Source organism: Carya illinoinensis, chromosome 15, assembly GCF_018687715.1.
Source record: "Carya illinoinensis cultivar Pawnee chromosome 15, C.illinoinensisPawnee_v1, whole genome shotgun sequence".
Classification (NCBI taxonomy): Eukaryota; Viridiplantae; Streptophyta; class Magnoliopsida; order Fagales; family Juglandaceae; genus Carya; species Carya illinoinensis.
This window is the reverse complement of record NC_056766.1, coordinates 11,373,935-11,393,044: the sequence shown is the minus strand read 5'-3', so window position 1 is coordinate 11,393,044 and position 19,110 is coordinate 11,373,935. Positions and strand designations below refer to the sequence as shown.

Genomic DNA, 19,110 nt, shown 5'->3' with positions numbered 1-19,110 from the left:
ATTAAAAAATTAAAAAAATAAATCTTAATCAATAACAATAGCCATGTTAATTAAATTTCAACAAAGATAAAATAAGTTTTTTTTTTCTTCTTGTTAGGCAATTTTGTTGCATGATCATTAATTTTAGTAGTCAAACCATAGACCCAATAATCTTTAAGGATCATCATGACAGAGATATGCTCTGGATTAGTGCATGTACTTGTCATTTTTTGTTCTTTGATTTAATGTTGTCTGTCATCTCATCATGTAATTTAGGTAGAGATATGAACTTTCACCTAAATTTTTTCATCCCGAAAAGACTAATAACGAAAAAATACAAAAGAAACCCAAAAGACATTGCATTTTAATTATGAACTGTCATGACAATATGATGGACATCTATCAACATTCAAACCATCATAAATTATTTTCATTTCATTTATTTTTAGGTGGTTATGATCATTTCCCTTTAATTTTGTATGACCATTTTGTTCATAGGAAAATACTATTTTCACATTTTCACTTATAAAATTCACCGATAAAACCTATCAATTAGGTTTTTTTAATTATTTATGGCTAAGAAAGTGTTTTTTAATGAATTTGTATTTTTTTATATTCATTTTAATGTTTAGTATTTAAAAAATGTTTGAAAAAAAAAATTAAAAAATAATTGCCGTTACCTAAGAATTAGACTCCTATGTGGGTGTAGCATCACACATTCATTTGTCCACTATAAATAAGAGACTTTTAAAAAAATAAAAGAGGTGAAAAAATTGAACATTAGAATAAAAGCATGTGTACCATTAGATGAGTATATTATATACATATATATACATACATATATATTTATATATGTATGTATGTATGTATAAGTAGTGGACCCTTGGCTTAAATCTTGATGTCTACCTATTGGTTTATTAGCCGTTGATTACCAACTACCAATTAATTAACTGTCTTCTCATGTAATTAAGCAATGATGAGAAGTTCCAACTGAATAGCTTTGAGAAAGAAATTAAATACGAAAAAACAAAGAGAATACAAAAAGAAATTTGGAAGCGATAGAGAGAGAGAATAATGCAAGTTATGTGTCCCAAAATCCTAGAGCCACAACTTTACTAAATTGATTTTTATCAAGTAATATACATTAATTGGAACCCATATACAAAGGAAATGTTTGGAAATTATACCATATTATCATATTAATTTGGAGTCGCACATGATGTTTTAATAATTTGGCTCAAACTAGTGTAATTAACTACTAAAATTAAGGGGATGTTTGGAAGTAGTTTGCATCCCATCTCATCTATTTTTCAAATATCACTCAAACAAAAATATTTTCTTAAACTTTCAAACAAAAAATAATTCAACTTTTTGAAATCCTAAAAGAAAAATTATATTAGAAAATTATATTTTAATAATATTTTAATTTTATAATATTTTTTATTCAATATTTTCTCTCCTTTCTCAAAATCTCATAAAACATTAATTCAAATTATCTTAATACTATTCACAAATTATCTTACCACTATTTATAATATTCTCATCTCATCTCACTCCTCAAGCGTCTCCTAAGTGTCATGAGTAGGGTGCTATATATTATAGTTACGCTCAAATATGGATGTTACATACGATGCTCAATCCTGTTATAATTTTAAGAAAAATGATTTATACAACATTTTACACAATTATGTTTTAAATGAACGTCATTTTTGTAAAATATCTTATAAAAGTAACATTATTTTATAAATTAAAAAATAATAATAATAACTTTTTTTACAATATAATTGTGAAATGTATTGTAAAAATGTGTTGTATGGCTATCATTACACTACTTTTTATTTATCAAGAAATATAAAAAGACTATAATAATTACATTAGAGGTATAAAAAGTGGCTTATTAGTACCATTAAGTACATAAGACATGAGAAATAATGCTTATTATTTCTATACCATACACCAATATGTCATTTGTCAATTTTTTCCTTCTATTTAAATACACATATTTACACATCAATATGTGTATGTTCAAATAGAATGAAAGAAACAAAAAAATTTGTAACAGAAAAAAAAAAAAAAAGTAACAAAATTTGTAACATATTTAGTATTTTTGAATAAAAAAGTAACGACTAAATTTGTTTTAATATTGTAATTTCAAAATGTCTTTGTAATTAGGATATCCATCTTCTATAGGCCGTGAAGACTTTAATAAAATTAGAATATGATTTTCTTAATAAATAATAACGAATAACAAATATTGAATGCATACAAAATTGTCTCTTTATTTCCTATCAAAATTACTCTCTTCAAAAGAGTGAGACTGCGACCAATGATAAACTCTCCTATAGAATGCAAGGCTTATGTTCTATTTATGAGCTTAAAGAATACGATATATGTACTTTGCACAGGGAAATTGGCAAGCCAATTATTTTTATAACCATTTTACAACTTTTTTTTAAGAAAAATACTATCCATTATCCTCACATCACAAACGATACATAATTTTTTATTTTTTTATTTTTTTATTTTGTCAAATATGTGGTGTATAAATGATTAGTAAAAGAAATTAATTAGTTTAAGAAGAATAAAATAAAAAAAATAATAAAAATAAGTGTGATGTGTAGAGATGATAAGTAGCAAAACTCTTTTGTTAAAATGGAGGGCATTTGCAACTTTAAAATGAGGGCATTTTTTTTTATTTTTTATAAAACTATAAAGCAAAAACAAATCCTCCCTAAAAGGCTTTAAAATATCACTTTTGTCTTTAAATTCCAAAAAATATCTCTACCATCCTTAAAATTTCACAAGAATTATTTCCAAGAGTTTAAAATAAGTCCTAACCCTCCAAAACCTAACAAAAAGCCAAAAAGTTCTCCACGATCCTCACAAAAAAGTGTTAAGATGTTCTCTAGTCTACAAAATCTCAAAATAACCCTCTAACTTAAACATATTTGAAAAACTCATAGTTCCCTTTGAGAAAATGTAATCTAAATATGCATAAAGATATATATTTTAACAAAAATAAAAACATTAGCATGAGTGCTTATTAAAATCTAAATATTTTTAACTTAAAAAGTTTGATCAAACGGTTTCTAAAAGTCAAAAGATGTATTTTTCTAATACCAAAAATATGTAATTTTTCTTAGTTATCTCTTATTCATTTCAATATGATCTCTCTTGCTCGTCTTCATGACTATATCTAGAATGAAAATATTGCATTTCTCATTAAAAAAACAAAACTATAATTTGTAATTCATGACATGTTACAATAATGATGCACATTAGACCTGCGAGGCAGGCCCCCGCATCTGGCTCACCCAACAAATCCACCAACACTCGCACTGTATGGGGACCATCCCCCTAAATTAAATGAAATGGTTGGCAGATATAATAAAAAGTTTGTAACAAGCAAGCAAGTGCTGAGTGGGTATCCCATTGGCCCGAATTTTACCCTGCCCACCTACATGCCTAGTATATAAGGGGAAAAAACTATAATCCTCATTCAACATATTCTCTCCCTCTCTTCTCTTCTCCCAGAGGGCCTCCCCTCATTTTCTACTCTCCCATTTTTTTTTTCTTCTCCCAACCAATCTTCTTCTTCTTCTCATCTTGATGTCTTCTTCCCATGCTCCTCTTCTTTTCTTTCTTGTCTTTTTCTACTGCTCTTCTCCTCCCCTTAGTGACTATGGTAATAGGTCACTCGATTCTTGATCTTGGCTATCTTTACCTTACCAAACTTCAAGCTAGTATTTGCCTTTAGGTGGATTTGGTGGTTTCTAATATGGAGAGCCACAGTCGTAGCTCTCCATGCTCGGATCTAGTGGTTTCACACATGAAGAGCCACGGCCTTGGCTCTCCAAGCACAGATCTAGTGGTTTTCGTGCATGGAAAGCAACAACGGTGACTCTCTAAACATGGTTCTGGTGGTTTCCCTCCGTATAATTTTTACTTTGTTTATTGTGATAAGGTGGCTGTAATATGATTTTTGGTTGTGATACTGTGTAAAAATGGCACTAGGGGCAGGGATACGAATGGTAAACTAAGCCACCAATTTGCCCATTGAATAGAAGAGGCTAGGGAGTATACAAGGGCAAGGACAAGGTGCAGGGGAAAAGACTAAGTCCCTACCCAAGCTGAGTAGAGTGCGGGACGGGTGGTTGCCCACTCGTATAGGACATATAGCACCCCTAATGCACGTTAAAAATCTTTAAGATGATGAATATATTTATATTTTAATATATCTTGAATGGTGCTTTATAGTGATCCTCGATGTATTATTACATATAATATATATAAATAAAATAATTATTATTACAATATAAGTTTGCCCTCTTAAAGTTCCTTGTACCATAGTTCGTAGGATGGCCATGTGCTGAAGGGGATTTCTTCCCCCAGTGCGCACGGGAAATCTCTCGATCCGCCAACGGCGGCTCCGCTCTTAAGACTTTTGTCGGAAGAGTATGTATACGCCTCTTTCGAACCGTAAAGAGTTGAGGAAATGGGCCTAATATCTAAAGTCGCTCAATTTGAATGGGCCTCTTCCTAGCCCAAGTCTTTCGGATCCCAACTGAAGCCCAATAAGACTGCTCGGTACTCGCCTCCCGCATTCATTTTCTTCCTCCTCCTTTTTCTTCTTCACAGACACAGGAAGAGAGAGAGAGAGCTCAATGGGTAAGACGTTGGTTCTGAGATCGCTATACCGCTCGCTTTGCTCCAGATCTTACTATGTGGCCGCTGTCAGCCACAAATTTCTCCCCCACCAGCACCAGACTTCTCGAAGCCTCTTCAATCTCTCATCTCCATCTCTCTCAGGCGCTCCGAACCGCCCCCTCTCTGGTACTTCTCGACTTCTTCATTGATCCGATTATTCCGATGAGCCATGTCCGTCTTTTTCGAAAATTTTGTTTGCTGAAATCGGATCTTTGAATTCCAAGTTTTTCCCTATGATCGCACGTCAGTACAAATACTGAAAAAGTTAAAAAAAATTTGGCATAGTTTTCTTGGAGTCTTTGTATTTGGTAGATGAATACGTGTTCACACTCAACGCACGTATGATTTCTGGGCTGTTTAGATAAACAAAAAACCTGAATGTATAGGAGCTCCTTTGCATGACATCGTATAGCGGGTCTCTGCTTTCGACACCTAAACCCATTTTGATTCCTAGATATTTTTTCCATCCTGCAATGGTGCTACTTTATTCATTTAAGGTTAAGGTATATGTTTAATTCCAGACCCCGAGTTCATTTTCAAGTTAAGGTATATTTTCAAGTTTATCCCTTGAAAATATGTACTTCAACTTTTAACTTAACGCTTGATTGTTGAGTTCTTGATGATCCCTCTTTGTATGCGCAATGCTAGATCAGAAACTGCCAGGGATGCAGACGCCTTTCAATAAGAGTGACGTGTTAGGGTAGGTGTTGTGGAGGCAGCCTTTGCTGTTTTTGTCCCGTTATGGTATTTATATATATAGTTGTGTTTGTGTGTTTGAAGCTGTCGGACAAGCAAGCTTGTGTTTTTCTACAGTATAGGAAAGATTTATGTGTCGGAGTATAGCATAAAAGTGATCTCCAGCGCATGTGAATGTATGAGCTTTATAAACAAGGGCTGGGACATGCCCTCCTAAGTTATAGATTTTAATATATTTGGTTCGGTTACTTAACAAAATAAAATTATATTTGCATTGTTTGGACAAAGTTTTTGTGGTGTGTTACGAGCCATGAATAAATTATTCATGGCGGTACTTGTGTGCCCTACTCAGCATATGGACATTTGCAGCTGTATTTGCATACATTTGCAGCTGTATTTGCATACAGTTGGTGTAGTGTGTTAGCTCACTATTTGATTGCTATAACATTGAGATGGCTTTTGTGTTCTGAACTTGTTTCTCATGGTGCAAATCTGCAGGTTGCCTGTCTTCTCTTTCAATGGGCTTAGGAAGCAAGCGGTTTTATAGTGACGATGTAAGTCACATGCCAGCTGTAAAAGATCCCGAGCTTTACAATGCTTTCAAGGATTTAATGGCTAATAGTTGGGATGAGCTTCCCAACCATGTCATCCATGATGTGAAGGCAGCTTTGTCTAAAAGCACCGATGACACAACTGGCAAAGAGGTCGTGGAAAATGTTTTCCGTGCAGCTGAAGCAGTTGAGGAATTTGGCGATATTCTTGTGAGTTTGAAGATGGAAATTGATGACTCCATTGGATACAGTGGTGAGGTATTGTAATCTGTTTGAGCTGTTGAGGAGTTGCTATTCATCTGGCTGTCCATTTCTTGTAGTATGATTATCTCGGATTTTCTGTAGGATGTAAAGCCCTTGTCAGATGAGCTTAAGAATGCACTTCATACAGTTCACAAGCGCTACACTACTTATTTGGATGCATTTGGGCCTGATGAGACCTATTTGCGGAAGAAAGTAGAGACAGAGTTGGGAACAAAGATGATACACTTAAAGATGAGATGCAGTGGCCTGGATTCTGAGTGGGGAAAGGTAATGATGACTTTCACCCTTGCCCTTTTAAGAGTTTACCGAACTGTTTTAGTCAGAATGCTTTTTTTTTTTTTTAAGTTATCTCATTGATATAAAGATAGGCAGAGCCCAGGTACACTGGAAGTATACATGTGACTACACCTATTTAAGAACTATAAACAGTTACACGGAAATCATGGAAGCTAAGACCATTCAAATCTAAAGAAAGGGCTCACAAAAACAAAGTCTTCCAGAAGAAACTCCTAAACTCATTCAAGGAACGCTCATTATCCTCAAAAAGTCTCTCATTTCTTTCACACCATATACACCAAAAAATACATAAAGGAGCCATTTTCCACACGTCTGCAATCTGAGGTGTCCCAGTGATCCCTCTCCAGCTGGCTAACAGTTCAACCACTTATTCAGAATGTTCACCATATGTCCATAGGTTCTATTGACTTGTGTACTCCATGGAATTTATTCAATGGTTTGGTATCCATAAGAAGCTTCATTTCTCCAGGACCTGAGCTAGTTTGTAAAGTTTTGACATAGACGAATCTTGCATCCTCGTGTCTTTTGAGAAACAGATGTAAAAGCAAACATGTAGCCAAGTCTTGTGTACTTTTAAAAGCATCAGCCTTGAGTTTTCTATCTCTACATCTTTCGGATGTGGCATTGGCATTATAATATATAGCGCAATGAGTGTAGATGTTTGTTGACAAATTTTAGATCATTCATTTTATAAAAAATCTAGTGATACTCTTGGTCATGTATATTAATCCCTAGTATAACTTTTTCCCCCTTGATTGCAGGTTTCAGTTCTTGGAACTTCTGGACTCTCTGGGTCATATGTTGAGCAAAGAGCTTAGAACCATAGTTTTTTGACAAGTTCGATGTAATTGGGAGCATTGTGTTTATAATAATGTTTTGCAATATCTGGAGACTGGCTGGTGTAGCCCCTCTTAAAAGCCTTATGGTCGAGGTTCTAGGGCAGTTAAATAAGAGTAATCGATGTCAATTAAAACTGAGGAACAATGCTGCATCGTGTTTCTAATATTTTCTTCTGAGCTGATTTCATGATGGTGTCAGTTCTGTTTCTTTCTAAAAAAATGTCAGTTTGATCTGTCCCATTATGCTTATTCTGATGAACTCGTTAAACTTGGCACTTGCCCTGCATTTTGCTCATGACTTTGGGGAGAAAGTAAAAGGTTTGTGTTCTAATTGCTTGCTGCAACACAACAGGTTTATGGTTCATTGTGAACCTAGGCTTTTGTACGATACCAAAAGTTTCTGTTTGTCGCACAAGCATCTCTTCTTCTTCTTCTTCTTTTGATAGAAAAGCCAACTTCATTAAAGATAACAAAGATTACAAACATTTAGTAAGCCAAAGAGCTTGAAAAAGAAAGTCTAGAATACAATCTTCTCACATCTCAATATTCTCAACATTCCAAGCATATTGTGCAAGACTGTCTGCTACCGAGTTACCCTCCCTAAATACATGTGGCACAAGCATCTCTTCTAAATGTTATAAGAATGTATTTTATTTCTTCTGGTTGCTGCCTGCTGGCAACCAGAAATGTCACGATCCCTAAACAAGGTAGGAAAACAATGTGCTCCTTAACATGTGGATGGAAACAAATCCTTTCCTTCCTCAGTTCTTTCAAAAGGATCTAGTCTTCAATTACTATTGGCTGTTTGGTTCAAGAAATGCTATTTTCATGGGAATCCAATCGCAGACAATATTACGCTTAGAACATATTCTGAGGAATTCATGAATTTCACTTGCACGCAATGATATTTTCACTACATGTATCTCGTTACAAAATGAACGCTTGAGATCATTCCAAAAAGATTGAGAAATGTTAAAAAAGAATTAAGAAAATTGAACTGTAAACCCTCTCCCTTTATTCTGTCACTCTTTTGAACCCTTTGCCCAAAGAAAAGAAATGAAAAGAAAGAAGTGGTACTGGTAGGAGAGAGTAATAGAGATTAACTTAGAAAATCAAGGCATCTTAAGAATTCTAGTGCCTTTACGCCATGACCAGGATTCAGAGGGAGATTTAGGTAGGGGTGGAAGCAGCACAGCCTTCCTGCAGAGACCAAATGGCCAGCCATCACAATGGCACAGCTCCTGTATTATCGAGCGCCTCCAAAACTCTGGAAGATCAATCCCATTCAAGCTTGAACTACGTGAAAAGTTGGTCTTCACTGAATAGAAAGCTTCCCTACTCACAGCACTGGAACAGCAGGAGAAATAACTTGCAGCAGACACAAATTCTTCTCTTTCATCATCATCATCCTCATCTTCATCACCATAATTCTCTTTTCCTTTGGCTGCCTTGGGAGTCATGTACAATTCCCCGGTCGTCGGATAGTACACCCAGGAAAAGCTATCGGTCAAGAAGCTAGGCTTGTGTCGCAGCTTCTCCATTGCTCCGCTTCTAATGGCTGAAACAACTACCTGAGGAAAAATATCAGTCAGAATATAAACGAAATGGTTTAATTTGTTTCTCACAACCAGTTTAATCTTTTGGGACGATCAATAACCCGCTAAAAGATGTTGATGTAACAATATATGCATAGGAGAATAATAAGTACCTCTTCTTCATCATCGAAGTCACTTGTCGGATACTCCTCTTCCCGGACTGGAGTCGAAAGCCGTCCACCAAAACTATGGCAGTTGCAGAAAGCATCCTTCAAAGCTGCAGAGAGAAATTTGCCTATCTTGGAAGAATTTGGTGGTGGATCCTCGTGATAAAAGACGCTCATGGTGGTAGACAAGTAGGGTAGAGTTTGTGGGTTTATCTGTCAGATGAAAGCATATATACAGAGCAAAAACCTTATACAATTCACAAACATGTTGATGTCCAAATTGACCTGCCCATTTTGATAGTGGCCTTGCAGCTTACTGATAATAGTGCTTTGCATCCGTTGGTGTAAAGGCAAAGGTAAAAAGGGCACAAGACATTCCAACAAATCACACTACAATCCCCCATTGAGATTCCAGTGCTGATTTAGATTGCTATTAAATTTAATTAGCACCACTTTTACTGCAGATGATGCCTATACTTTTGTTTTTGAGGGGTCACTTTAGCCTTAAGACATGGTGATCTAGGACATGTTACCTAAACCCAACGATTGTTTGACAAATTTGCGAAAAATGACAGTCCTCCCGTTTTAAGTTATTTCAAGGGGAAAACAACAAAGAAGCAAATAACGACTATGTGGCATTGGGCCCCAGTTCTGCATCAAATTTCCTACGATGAATAAATGAAAAAAGTTCAAGAGGAATTTTTAGAAATTGAAAAAGAAAAAACGGAACCCATTTATTGAGATCATTTCACCCGGTACCGTATATGGAAACTAATTCGTTTTCCTCTCATAGTGGCACACTTTCCTCCATTAATGAAGTTTGGTGGGTCTTCAACTGTCGTGACAATATGACATTAAGAAAAGACAGAACTACTGCACGGTTTCAATAATGTAAGGCTCAAACAAGAAGCCACAGAAACAGAAGATTTTATTTCAATACTGTTACAACATAAATCTGATTTCTAGTGGCCCATTCGTGAGTTTGCTTCTTTCTCCATTGCAAACCTTAAAACTAGAAGAAACAGACAAAAAGGTACTAAAGTTTTCTAGCAGGATGGCAAGCCAAGAACTAAAAGATTGGTTATATAAATCTCCAGTTAGATAGAGGCATGGTTGTCATTAGATCCACATGATTCTAAAAACTGAAACAACACATTTCTTATTGGAAAAGTCTATGTGCAACTGGGGGTATCCCCGTTGTGGCCTCGACTCCTACGTGGCATTAAAATAAAAACGACACCGTTTCCTTAGCATTCAATTTTATTCCCATCCCTCTTTCTCTCGCATTCAATTTTCCCTCTGTCTTCTGTCTTCTCTCTCTTCCTCATCCCTCTCTTCTCCAACTCGCAACCCTAATCGCCCAGATCCCCGCATCCCTCTATCTTCTGGTCTTGTCTCTCTTCTCTCATCCCTCTCTTCGCCAAGTTGTAACCCTAATCGCACAGATCCCAGCTTTCCCCTCTGTCTCCGATTTTCTCTGTCGCGGTCTCATATCACCCCTCTCTTCTATTTTCTCTGTCGCGGTCTCATCTCATCCATATCTTCTCTAGGTTGTAACTCTAACCGCACAGATCCCAGCTTTCCTCTTCCCTCTGTCTTCTATTTTCTCCGTCGCGGTCTCATATAATCGGTATCTTCGTCATCGCGGTCTCATCTCATCCCTCTCTTCTCCACGTCGTAACCCTAACCGCCCAAATCCCATATTTCCTCTTCCCTATGTCTGTCTTCTCTCTTCTCTGTCGCGTTCTCATCCCTCTCTTCTCCTCGTCGTAACCCTAATCGGCAAAATCCACATCCCTCTCTGTCTTCTCTCTTTTCTGTCGCGGTTTCCATTTTCGTGGCCCGGGGCTAACAAGGTAGTGCTACATCTCTCTCTTCTCTCCCTCTGTTAATCCGTTAATCCTGTGAGGTTCTTGTAAGTAGGTTTTCTTCGAGTTAGTGTTGTCATGATTATTTGTGGGTGCGTGGGTTGCTGTTCGGTTATTATTTGTGGGTGCGTGGGTTGCTATTCGGTTATTGTTTGTGGGTGCGTGGGTTTCTGTTGGAATATTGCTTGTGGGTGCGTGGGTTTCGATTTAGTGTTGTAAAGATTCTGGTTGGGTTATTGTTTGTGGGTGCGTGGGTTTCAATTTAGCCTTGTCAAGATTCTGGTTGAGGATGTGTTTGTGGGTGTGTGGGTTTCTGTTAGGGGGTTGTTTTTAATAGAACTGGATTGGTTGGCTTACTGATGAATGCTTGTGCGTGTATGATTGGTTGGGGGGTTGTTATTATCCTTTCTGGGTTTTGTTTGAGGGTGGTGAGGCATTGGCTTAATGAACTGTGTTTACTTTGATATTGTTTTTAGTTGCTTGGATCATATTGCTATGTTGAATTGATCTGGGTTTTTTTAGATTAGATTTTGAATGTTTATGTTTTGGTTTATTTCAATAATTTGCAATTTCAAATGGGCCTGCCATGTTGTAACTCGCAAGTTGTAACAAGCATATATCTCTTATGTCAGGGCAGGGCAGGGCAAGCCACGACATTTGAAATACCTTAGTACTCATGTATACGCCAAATTTTTTTATATATAGTATTTGCATACATTGTATGAATTATTATTATCTACATTATTTGCATAAATTGTTCTGCTAGCATGCCAGTTTACTGACTTTTGGTTTCTTTTCTAAATAAATGGAGATATTTGAAGTGTTGATTACTTGATTTGGAGATTTTGTGGAATTTTGATTCGGTTTATTCATTTATTTTGTTTGATGAATCTTTTGGTTGTGGATTCATCAAAGTACCTTACAATCTGGTTTTGGGCTTGACCAACTGCGTTAGATTTCTATTAGATGCAGATATTATAGGGAAAATGAGAAAAAATACAATGTCAGAACTTAGGGATTGTAACTTAGGGGGGTTAACTGAATGACATTGCATGTTGCATTCTATTTTATCTCCTAGGGCAGGGCAATTAAAGTAATTAATTCAAACCTTCTGCTATTTAATTTTATCCCATCATTATTCAACTGTTATTCAATTATTTTATGGGGGTTCATCTTAGAATGTCATCATCATCTTCATCAATGTTGCCCAGATGACTAACACAAGAGGGGGGGTGAATTGAGTTGTATTAAAAAAAATAACAATTATAAATCAAATATATAATATAAAATATAAACAAAATATGAAATAACAATAAATATAAAGAGTAAGGGTAAGAGAGAAGCAAACTCAGTATGTTAACGAGGTTCGGCCCCACTGCCTACGTCCTCGCCTCAAGCTACCCCTTGAGGATTCCCAAATTCACTATTCAACCTCCTTCAGGTGGAGATAGAAACCTATTACACCTTTGAACAACACCACTACAAAGGATCCGTGTAGAACACCCTCTACACTTGCAATCACCTTACACGTGGTGATTCAACTATTCCCCATGTAGAATACTTTCTACACACACAAGGGTTATACACACCCTTTTTCTGATACAAAAGCTGATAGTGGGTAGGTTATCAGAAAACACTCCTCAACGAGTGAAATAAGAACAATACAGCGCAAACTATATCTCTCAAAATGAACAAGGATTAAGGCTCAATGTTTAGAGAAGAGAGAATGAAAGCTTTGAATGAATGTTGTATGCTCTTGGTGTTGTGAATGTGAAGCTCTCAAATGATCTATTTATAGGCATATGAGACTTCATATTCAAATTTAAAAAGATTCACATGTCAAAGACAACATCATTCACTTTTTCAAAGAATTCAAATAAAAGGTTCTTCTTTTTCAATTGTCAAAGACAACATCATTCACTTTTTAAAAAAAAATCAAACCTAATCTTTTACTTTTGGCATATGACAAAATGAGCATACTTTCATTTTCAAAAAATTCAAACCTAATCTTTTACTTTTTGTATAAGTCTAAAAAAGCATCAATCACTTTTGAAAATATTCAAATAAAACATGCACATGTGAAAGATGACAATCAATCATCTTTAATATTTTCAAAGTTCAACCCTTTAATCAAGGCATGCACATGCAAAAGATGACAATCAATCATCTTTAATATTTTCAAAGTTAATTTTCAAAAATATTCATGCACATGTGGAAAATGTATTTTAATGCTTTATGATAAAATATTAATTTTGAGCATTAATCCTAATTTCGAATTTTGAAGAGATTTACAACATTACTCTATAATTTTAATGTGAACTTGTTCCCTTCTTGCTCATACTTGTTTCCTTGATGTGCTTGACTTCATTGTGTAGACAACTTGAGCTTGAGACTTCTTTATTCTTTGAATTCATTTGTTATCATCAAAATCCATGTGTAAATATATAATTACACAAAACTTGAAATCTTGGGTTCAACAATCTCCCCCTTTTTGATGATGACAAATACTTGATAGAACCTGAAACCTGAATTAATACTTAAGCTCCCCCTGAGAATGTGCGTTAGTTTTTCAAGCAAAAGTATAAATATAATTCCAAATATATATAATAAGTTTAGCAATTCAAACGATGTTAATGTTCTAGTCTAACACTTCTCCCCCTTTTGGCATCATTAAAAAGGATCCGCAACAAGTAAATGGACCTGAAGAAAACGATGCGTTTAATAGTCACTGTAGATAGTTGACCCGACAAGTGCTGCAAAGCCTCGAGGCCTAACTCTATGAATTTAATACGGCTGAAGATTTAAACAATCGCCTGATGTTGTTGACAAACGGGATCGAAGGCTCCGAGTTTCTATAAAAAAATGATCATTTTCATCTATCGGATGCCAAAAAAAAATCACTTCTTGACCTGAGTTCTGTTTTTCCACAACAATAGAATGGCTGAGCAATTCTCTTCCACTAATGTTCCAGACTTGAATCAGGAACCCTTGACGCATCAATCATCAATCTTCTCTCCTGAGGCCGTCAATACCATGATAGGAGCAGTGAACCGTTTTTCTAGTAAGGCTGATTCTGAGATTATTGCAGAATCAAGAATGCTCAGTAATCAATATGCTGCCTCTGTTACGATCATGTCTCGAAGGTTAATGGCGAGGGTGAGTGAGATTGATCATCTTAACATGCAAATATCTGAGTTACGACAGAAGCTTGCTAATAAGGATAGTGAGAATAAAAGGCTAAAGCAAGAAAACCAAGAGTTGAAAAAATTTGCAGATTGGTATGCTCATGATCTGCAACCACGAATAGAGGAGCTGGAACGAGAAATGGTTCAGATACAAGGTCAACATCGGCAGATAACAGCAGAGGTTCATCGTTTACTAGAAAAATAGGGACAATCTACTGTTAATCTCGCTGGCTTAGTAAGAAAACTTTTGACAATGTGTGTCCAGCATATCTTGTATTTCTTTTGACTAAATAAGATTTGAAGAGAAAATAGTTTGTCTTATTCTTTATGCTATCTCTATAAAATCAGTCCTGAAGTTCATCCAATCCGCATCAAGTTTTCATCTCATCTCTATAACTCATCTGCATTCCTTCAGCATTCTCGTTTTAAGCCTTCTATTCTTTTCTCAATGGTTCATTCTTCTAACATTTCTCTAGATCCATCCATGAGGCATTCTGCATCTCAACCTCCTGTTCTTTCTGCAGCTACCATTGGTGCCATGTTGCAGCAAGAAAATAATAATCTGACTAATAAGTCAGATTCTGATGCTATTTATGACTTGGTGAGTCTTGGGACTCGCTACTCTTCCTCTATTGTGGCTTTTTCTCAGCGGCTACAAGCCAAAAATCACGAAGTTGAAAAGCTCAAAGAACAAATTGTTGTACTTCAATAAATTGTTCAAGAGTCTCACACAAGGGAAGGAATCATTCGGCAGAAGAATAAACAGTTGAAATCTTTATTAGATTCTTCATTCCGCTTGCCGGTTCCCATGAATAAGAATGACATGATATTGTATGAAGAGAATGAGCGTCTCAAACATGAGGCTAAGAATCTCAAATTTATGTAAAAGTATTAAAAAAAAATCTATCTCTATTTTTATTAACTCTGGTCTATCTTTTAAGAGATATTCATATCATACCTATTTCTCTTCTGATCATACATAATCTATCTTCTGGTAAAGGTTTTGTGAAAATATCTGCTAACTGATCGTGTGTGTTTGTGAACTCTAACATTATATCACCTTTTTGCACATGATCTCGAAGAAAATGATACCTTATTTCAATATGCTTAGTTCTAGAATGTTGTATTGGGTTCTTTGAAAGATTTATAGCACTTGTATTATCACATTTGATTGGAATGTGATTATACATGAGTTTAAAATCTTCAAGTTGTTGCTTCATGTAAAGAACTTGAGCACAACAACTACCCACAGCAACATATTCTGCCTCAGCAGTAGATAGTGCAACAGAATTTTATTTTTTACTAAACCAGGAAACTAATGCATGACCTAAGAAATGGCATGCTCCACTAGTGCTTTTTCGATCTATTTTACAGCCGGCATAATCTGCATCTGTGTAGCTGATTAGATCGAAAGATGTGTGCTTAGGGTACCATAACCCTAAGTTAATTGTACCACTAAGATATCTAAGAATGCGCTTAACTGCAATTAAATGTGATTCTTTTGGAGATGATTGAAAACGTGCACATAAGCACACACTAAACATAATATCTGGTCTACTGGCTGTTAAATATAATAAGCTACCAATCATACCTCGATATATCTTCGAGTCAACTGGCTTACCGGATTCATCTTTATCAAGTTTAGTTGATGGGCTCATTGGTGTTCCAATTTCCTTAGCATTTTCCATCCCAAACTTCTTCAGTAATTCCTTAATATATTTTGATTGATTGATGAATGTCCCACTTTTTGCTTGCTTAATTTGCAATCCGAGGAAGAATGTAAGTTCACCCATCATGCTCATCTCAAATTCTTCCTGCATAGTCTTAGCAAAAACTTGACACATATTTTCATTAGTAGTACCGAATATTATATCATCAACATAAATCTGAATCAAAAGAATATCATCATTTTCATATTTAATGAAAAGAGTTGTGTCGATTTTTCCTCTTGAAAAACCTTTTTCAATCAAGAAACCACCGAGTCTCTCGTACCAAGCTCTAGGAGCTTGTTTAAGTCCATATAGTGCTTTTGTGAGTTTGAAAACATGATTTGGGGAAATATGATTTTCAAAACCTGGAGGTTGCTCAACATATACCTCTTCATTTATAAAACCATTTAAGAAAGCACTTTTAACATCCATTTGAAAAAGTTTGAAATCTTTATAACAAGCATATGCAAGTAGCATTCGAATAGCTTCTAATCTTGCGACAGGTGTATATGTCTCATCATAATCGATTCCTTCTTCTTGATTAAAACCTTGGGCTACAAGTCGAGCCTTATTTCTAGTAATGACTCCAGACTCATCTTTCTTGTTTCTAAAAACCCATTTTGTTCCAATAATAGTATAATTTTTGGGTCTAGGAACAAGTGTCCAAACATCATTTCTTTCAAATTGATTCAACTCTTCTTACATAGCTAGAATCCAAGATTCATCAAGAAGTGCGTCATCAATATTTTTGGGTTCAATTTGAGATAGAAAAGCAGTATGATTACAAATATTTCTAAGAGATGATCGAGTACTTACACCTTGTGAAGGTTCTCCCAAAATTTGTTCCACTGGATGATCTTTCACAAATTTTCACTGTTTGGTTGCATCTTGTATTAAATTTTGATGATCTTTCCTGATGGCTCCATGTTGAACTTCCTCTATTGCTTTCTCTTTGTTGAGATTGAGACTTTCTGTGTTATTTATACCTTCTGTTTCTTCATCAATAGATTTCTTGGAGAGTGGAGAATTAGATTCATCAAATACTACATGCATAGATTCTTGTACAGTTAAAGTCTTTTTGTTGAATACTCTATAAGCTTTACTATTAGTAGAATACCCGAGAAAAATACCTTCATCAGATTTTGCATCAAACTTGCCTAAATTATCTCTGTCATTCAAAATAAAACATTTGCATCCAAATACATGAAAGTAACCAATGTTGGGCTTTTTCTCATTCCAAAGCTCATAGGGGGTTGTATCTAATTTAGACCTTAACATAACTCTATTTATAACATAACATGCAGTACTTACCGCTTCGGCCCAAAAATAACTAGGCAAGTTGTTCTCATTGAGCATTGTTCTTGCCATCTCTTGAAGAGATCTATTTTTCCTCTCTACTACCCCATTTTGTTGAGGAGTTCGAGGAGTAGAAAAATTATGAATAAAACCGTTTTCATCACAAAATGTTTCAATATTTTTATTAACAAACTCTTTTCCCCTATCACTTCGGATACTTGAAATAGTATAGCCCTTTTCATTTTGAATTCTCTTGCATAACTTGGTAAAGGCATTATGTGCCTCATCTTTATGAGCAAGAAAGATGACCCAAGTATATCTAGAGAAATCATCAACAATAACAAATGCATAATATTTTCCTCCTAGACTTGCAACTCTATTTGGTCCAAAAAGATCCATGTGTATCAGTTGCAATGGTCTAGTAGTGGAAATATGTTTCTTAGTTTTAAAAGAAGTTTTTGTTTGTTTACCAAATTGACATGCATCGCAAATTTTGTCTTTAAGAAAATATGTTTTTGGTAAACCTCTCACAAGATCATTTTTTGAAAGTTTGGAAATAAGTTCCATGTTGGCATGACCTAATCTTCTATGCCATAACCAACTAGTTTCATTTTGAGCTAACAAGCAAATAGCATCTTGTGAGGTAATTTCTTCAAAATCAATTGTATAAACATTATTGTTTCTAAAAGCAATAAAACAAATATTACAATCATGATCATTCAAAATAATGCATTTATCCATTTTAAAAGTAACTGTAAATCCTTTACCACATAATTGACTTATGCTCAAAAGATTATGTTTTAAACCTTCAACAAGTAGAACATCTTCAATTATGAGAGAAGATTCATTACCAATTTTACCTATTCCCACGATCTTCCCTTTCGAGTTGTCTCCAAATGTCACGTGTCCTTCTTCTTTAGATCTAAGATCAAAGAACTTAGTCTTGTCTCCCGTCATGTGTCTTGAACATCCACTATCTAAAAACCACTTATTTTTGCTTGTGGATGACTTCATGCATACCTATAAAAACAATTAAAATGATTTTTCTTGGTACCCAAGTTCTTTGGGTCCTTTATTTATTAGTATTAGAAGAAACAAGATTTTTAGGTACCCATATGACCCTAATAGTCATTGTATGATTTCTTCTAATAGGACAAGTATGATAATTATGACCATTTCTATTACAAAAATTACAAATAGCATGTGACATATATGAAAAACTTGAATGATTATAATAATATCCTTTTTTGACAAAATTATTTTTATGAAAAGAATTTTGAAGATTAGTCTTTGAGGTAGAATGATTATCAAAGAAATTTTTATAAGGTTTGTATTTTTGTTTTGGCATATATCCCAAACCTGCCTTGTCAAAAACACATCTTTGACTACCAAGAAGTTTTTCAAAATTTCTTTTTCCATTCGTAAAGTTTTCAACAATATTTTCTAAATCGGTTTTCTTCTTATTCAATTCAAGATTTTCATCTTTCAAAATGATACTTTCTTTTCTTAAAATTTCAATTTCGTTTGTTAAAGAAGAATTTTTCTTTTTCAAAGCAGTATACTTGATACCCAATTTTTCAAATTCCTCATAAATCTCTTCTAAAACATTTTGCAATTCTTCATATGAAGGATTTTCAATATTATCAAGATTTGTTACCTCAATGTCATCTTTAGCCATAAGACAAAGATTCGCTGATTCTTCATTGCTTGCTTCACTATTTGAGCTACTTGAATCATCATCCCATGTAGCTTTCATTGCTTTCTTGCCCTTATTTCGATCTTTCTTTAGCAGAGGACAATCTGGCTTGATATGACCAGGTTTATTGCATTTATAACAAATTAAAGTGTCGTTTTTACCTGAATCTTTCTTGGAAAACTTTTTGAAAGATTTCCTCGGAGAAGTTCTATTTTTCTTCAAGAACCTCTGAATTCTTCTTGTTATCATCGCAACTTCTTCATCTTTATCGTCATTTTTCTCATCTTCATCACTTTCACTTTCATGAGGAACAGCTTTAAG

The 19,110-nt window shown here is 34.9% G+C and overlaps 2 protein-coding genes across 2 annotated transcripts; one reads left to right on the top strand and one right to left on the bottom strand.

Annotated features, from left to right (window-relative positions):
• The first annotated feature begins 4,588 nt into the window (after positions 1-4,588).
• On the top strand, positions 4,589-7,582 carry LOC122297211 (succinate dehydrogenase subunit 5, mitochondrial-like). Its single transcript, XM_043107192.1, has 4 exons — positions 4,589-4,812; positions 5,881-6,191; positions 6,279-6,464; positions 7,256-7,582. The coding sequence occupies exons 1-4, from the start codon at positions 4,644-4,646 to the stop codon at positions 7,310-7,312; spliced, it is 723 nt and encodes a 240-aa protein (XP_042963126.1). The 5' UTR covers positions 4,589-4,643; the 3' UTR covers positions 7,313-7,582.
• A 622-nt stretch (positions 7,583-8,204) lies between these two features.
• LOC122297212 lies at positions 8,205-9,340 on the bottom strand. Its single transcript, XM_043107193.1, has 2 exons — positions 9,042-9,340; positions 8,205-8,904 (listed from the first exon to the last, which is right to left on the bottom strand). Exons 1-2 carry the CDS (start codon positions 9,210-9,212, stop codon positions 8,446-8,448), a joined length of 630 nt encoding a protein of 209 aa, XP_042963127.1. The 5' UTR covers positions 9,213-9,340; the 3' UTR covers positions 8,205-8,445.
• Positions 9,341-19,110: the final 9,770 nt, after the last annotated feature.

What these genes read in the sequence shown, in the direction of transcription:
- LOC122297212 (XM_043107193.1), bottom strand. Translation starts at nt 9,212, where the DNA reads ATGAGCGTCTTTTATCACGAGGATCCACCACCAAATTCTTCCAAGATA. An exon ending in ACTTCGATGATGAAGAAGAG is followed by an intron (nt 8,905 to 9,041) that starts GTACTTATTATT and finishes ATTTTTCCTCAG; the next exon opens with GTAGTTGTTTCAGCCATTAG.
- LOC122297211 (XM_043107192.1), top strand. Translation starts at nt 4,644, where the DNA reads ATGGGTAAGACGTTGGTTCTGAGATCGCTATACCGCTCGCTTTGCTCC. An exon ending in TCCGAACCGCCCCCTCTCTG is followed by an intron (nt 4,813 to 5,880) that starts GTACTTCTCGAC and finishes GCAAATCTGCAG; the next exon opens with GTTGCCTGTCTTCTCTTTCA. An exon ending in CCATTGGATACAGTGGTGAG is followed by an intron (nt 6,192 to 6,278) that starts GTATTGTAATCT and finishes GATTTTCTGTAG; the next exon opens with GATGTAAAGCCCTTGTCAGA.